The sequence below is a fragment of the Montipora foliosa genome, chromosome 8 (assembly GCF_036669935.1).
Source record: "Montipora foliosa isolate CH-2021 chromosome 8, ASM3666993v2, whole genome shotgun sequence".
In the NCBI taxonomy this organism is placed as follows: Eukaryota; Metazoa; Cnidaria; class Anthozoa; order Scleractinia; family Acroporidae; genus Montipora; species Montipora foliosa.
In genome coordinates, this window is record NC_090876.1 from 31,131,136 (window position 1) to 31,135,476 (window position 4,341).

Here is a 4,341-nt window from a genome sequence, read left to right on the forward strand (position 1 = left end):
GTCATATGAAATTATCACTAGCTAATTAGACACGCATTTAACTAGCAGGCGAAAAGAGTGATAAGAAAATACAATAATAATAATAATAATAATAATAATAATAATAATAATAATAATCTAAAAATATGGCTGCGCTCAAACTTGACGCAAAAGTGATAAGTAAAAAACGTACAGACTTTGTCGTATTGACAGTGCTAGCGATTGTAACAAACACAAGACAAATTTCCGAACCTTTAAAGAATGTGTTATACAGTAGCCACCACCTTAGTTTCTTTCGTCAGGGGTATACTGTTTTGTTTATTTCCATTCTGATTGATACATTGTTTACTTCCCTGAGATGAAGTGGTTGACGTAAAAATTGTTGGATTCCTCACTTGATTAATAGTTAATACCGGGCCAGTATTATCTACAGTGGAGGGCACGGTGGAGGGAATTCCAATCTACAATAGTGAGTGTAAACATCGGGTCATGTAATACATGTAAATGTTTGTCAGTTTCTATGCTGTGAAAGAATCGCTCTTTTAGCTCTAAAACTTGCAATTATTGCAATTTCGGAAGAATAGAAATCAAAGGTTTCCGGGGGAGCATGTTCCCGGACCCTGGTATGAATTCGCCTTTCAGTTCCCGAATCCAAACCATGCTGCGCGGGCCCTGTTGGGACAGGGGAAAGCGGCCGTTGTGAGGACTGTTGGCGGGGAAAGGTATTTTTTATTTTAAGATGATGCTTATTGTAGCATAGAAATATGTAACAAAATCAAAATACATATCAATAAAAGAAACCAAAAATTAGTGTTCGGAAAAATGTTAACAAAATGAATCGCGGTAAAAACAAGCTCATCATCTTGCATCAGCTTCGTCTTCCGCAACCATAACTTGGAGTAGCTTATTTCTGACTTCGTTCCTCTAGTCAACATGACCTTTTACAATAAAAAAGTGGATTTATTTTACACTGTCCTTGATTAACTGGCCGTTGTCGAGTGGTTACTCTGGCAGTTGGGACGCACTTTAGTGGTCGTTGCCGTTGTGGAGAAGTGGCATAGAACGAACAGGATATTCCACATGGCGGGATTTCAAAACGTGAGAATTGTTTGCTGGGATAGGAAAAATGCAGTGGCATTCACAAACAGGAAACAATTCTATTCCATAAACCCTCAGTTTGTGATAATTTATACTTGACAAGTGTCATTGACAATTTTCATTTGCTCATTTGTATAAACGATAAGTTTTCTAGGGGGGTGTGTTTTTAAGGAGAATCTGAAAAAGGATTTGTGATCTTGAAAGGTATGGATTCTTCATCAAAAAGCGGAGGATCCTAAAAGGGTTTATTTTCCATGACAACGCACGCGCGAACGTGTGTAATCTCTCAGAAAGATTTCAGCACTAACAAGAAGACACCAGTCATCACTGTATCATCTGCATATATCCTACTATAAGGAGTACTACGGGTCCATTTAGTTAGAAATACAATACAAGAAAAGAAATAGTTTTGCGATCGATCAAAACAGGTGATTAAAAAAAACCGTGCCGGCTATATTACAAGTCCACGACTGTCAACGGTATTTTAGCTGTAGGAAAGGTGCTTTCAATTTCTGTAAAGTAGCTTTTCGCGTAAATTTTTCCGTAAAATGGCAAGAATAAGACGGTTCAGTGAGAATTTCACGTACGATAACTGTTGTGCACCATTTTTGTACCAAAAAACGCTCGTGAAAAATACCTTTTTGGAATCCTTTCCTTTTAAAAAAACGCTCAAACAGTGAATCTCATGCAAAAATTTGATCTGAAGAATCCACCCGTAGTGTGATCTGTTTGATGTTTTTAGATAACGACTTTCCCTGCATTAAAGTCTTTTCCCTGAAAACTACCACTGAATTCTTCCAAAAATACTCACGAAAACGTTTAAAACGGTAATTAAAAATTGCCTGTTTTTGTGATATGTTCCTTTTTCTACCGTGGGAAAATTTTGTTACATTAATTAGTGGAAAATTCCCATGCTCTTTAGAGGCAGTAGACATTTTGAGTTTACTCAGGGCATTCAGCCGCGTGATAAGATGTCGAGCTTTGCTAACGTTAGGCAGGTGATGCTAAAACAGAGACGAGGCGCAAAATGCCCTTTTTTAGCAAGGTTTGTAAGCCTTGGTGTCCACAAAGGAGCGAGGGACAGCTTTGTCTCAACCAGTGAAGTTTTCGAGGCGTATTGTGCTGCCGTGGCCATATGGACTGAAGGCGACAGTCTGCATGGTCAGACAAAATACCTCATGAAGAGAAAGGCTTTTGATAAGGCAAGTCCTTAAGAACAACACAATTTATTTATTTTGTTTCTTGTCCCTTTGATATTAATGGAGGCTCTTTTGAGACTTTCACTGTACTCATTTAGCTCATAACGTTTACGAGCCACTAAAAGCCAAACATTCACGTCACCGAAAGAGGCCATTAGCTGGCTTTATTGGGGATTTAAAAAAGCGTAATACAGTCCATTGAAATATCTAATAACAGGCAGGAACTAATGAGTATTAGCAGGTTCATATTGACACCACAGTAGCCTAAAATGACGCCAAATAGTTCAGTAAAACCTGGATTCAGCATACATCTTTATTTACCCTCGGATTTTTAGAGTAGCTTGGTGTAACTAATATCTCCGAGCATTTACCCTCCCAACCATGATCATCACAGAAGACAGACCACAACACTGGGAACTAGATGCCCTACTCTTTGCGACACGTGTGCAGGTTCTTTTACGTCCCACAGGATTATGAACATTGAAGGGTTGTGAGGCGGGACCTCCGGCCTATCGTCCTTATCCGAGAAGACTAGAAAGTCTAACCATTTGCAGATGTAATTACAAAGGCAGCACTTTCTCCTCAGCTATTTAAAGACCCTGAGTGTTGGTCCAGCCGGAGTTGAACTCACGACCTCCCGCGTGACAGCCCGGTGCTCAACCAACTGAGCCACCGGTGCGCAGCCAATTGGGATCAGCTTGTGTTTTCCAAAGCTCATGCTGTAAATCACAAATAATTTCAGTTCACATTGAGATGAAAAATTAACACGTTCCTCCCTATATATCACACTTTGCAGAAACACTCATTAGGTACCCCTGAGGATGTAAGGCGCGTTCACTGTGCTCGGACTAAAGTGTTTGTATAATGCGCTTCTGTCTATTCAGCTGGTAAGGCCAGCCTAGCATATTTTGTAAAGCTCTTGAAATCTAAAACTTGCCTCAGGGACGTGGGTTGATAATGAATGTTTGTCTATGGTTAACCCATAAAAAAACAGTCAGATTTATTGCGTCATTTACTTCCAATGAAAAGTGCGACTCGTGTTACAAAATGGATTTGTACTCACACTCATTTGATTCATACTGTTTCTTTATTTTCAGCAATTCAAAAATCAATTAGAGCAGCTGGCAAGAAATAGATTGTGGGACGTGAAGCCCGCCGTCCAAGCAGCAAAAATCCGCGGTTATTCCGGAATACGGCTCCAACGGCCGCGAAGGGAGCCAGCTATAGAATTTGGGGGGCAAGTAATGCGCGAACGCCTTGCAACATACAGCTCCCTTAATCACAAGCCAGAACCACCGATTGAGGTATGTGTCAGCAAATTTATTTTCAATTCTGAATAGTTAAACTGATCTCCCTTGATATAATAATTATAAAGTTAGTGGTATAACATTTCAGTGTTACTTGTTTGGTCTGTAGTTGCATAATGTCCCCAGTGATCCCCGAGGAGCAGGAATGTGCGCCTTCGCCTCGCGAGACATCAAAAAGGGGGAAATCATATGCGAGTATGAGGGAGAAGTGATCTCCCTCCAAGAAGCCGACAGAAGGGAAAAATTATATGAAGCCGAGGGAAGGCCCTGCGCGTTAATGGTGATCGAAAGTGCGGGACACCATGTTGCGTAAGTGTTTAAAGTAAATGATAAAACATATATTTTTTCGTCGAGTAGCACCTTATGATTGGTAAGAAAATATCGCTGTACTTCTATCGTAGTTATCTCATAGAATAAAATACCTGCAATTTAAAACAGCCTAAATTTGCACCTTTCATCTACATCTCGTTACATTTATCAGGTGATGCCTCTGGGAAACGACAGCGTCAAATCCATAGATCATGAGTTTTGAGGAAAAGATCTTTGTATTTGATGATCTATCGTCCTGACATGATTACGAGAGCAGATTCATGGAAAAAAATAAATATGTCAAAAATTGTAATTGGCCAATTTTGAGGGCTGTACTCTACTGTGCGGCACGTTAAATTTAAAAGTGGTGGCTTTACTTCAACTAGTTTCTTTTCCCGTGCACCCGATTAACTAAAAAATAGTGAAACTATCAAACACACCCAGCTAGA

At 39.8% G+C, this 4,341-nt stretch overlaps 1 protein-coding gene across 1 annotated transcript in view; it reads left to right on the forward strand.

The window, feature by feature from the left end:
* Nucleotides 1–2,048: 2,048 nt before the first annotated feature.
* LOC137968597 (N-lysine methyltransferase KMT5A-A-like) overlaps nucleotides 2,049–4,341 on the forward strand; it is a 2,736-nt gene continuing 443 nt past the window's right edge. Inside the window, exons 1-3 of the mRNA XM_068815136.1 lie at nucleotides 2,049–2,279; nucleotides 3,374–3,580; nucleotides 3,693–3,892. Coding sequence (XP_068671237.1) covers nucleotides 2,049–2,279; nucleotides 3,374–3,580; nucleotides 3,693–3,892 — 638 coding nt within the window. The remainder of the gene's footprint in view (nucleotides 2,280–3,373; nucleotides 3,581–3,692; nucleotides 3,893–4,341) is intronic.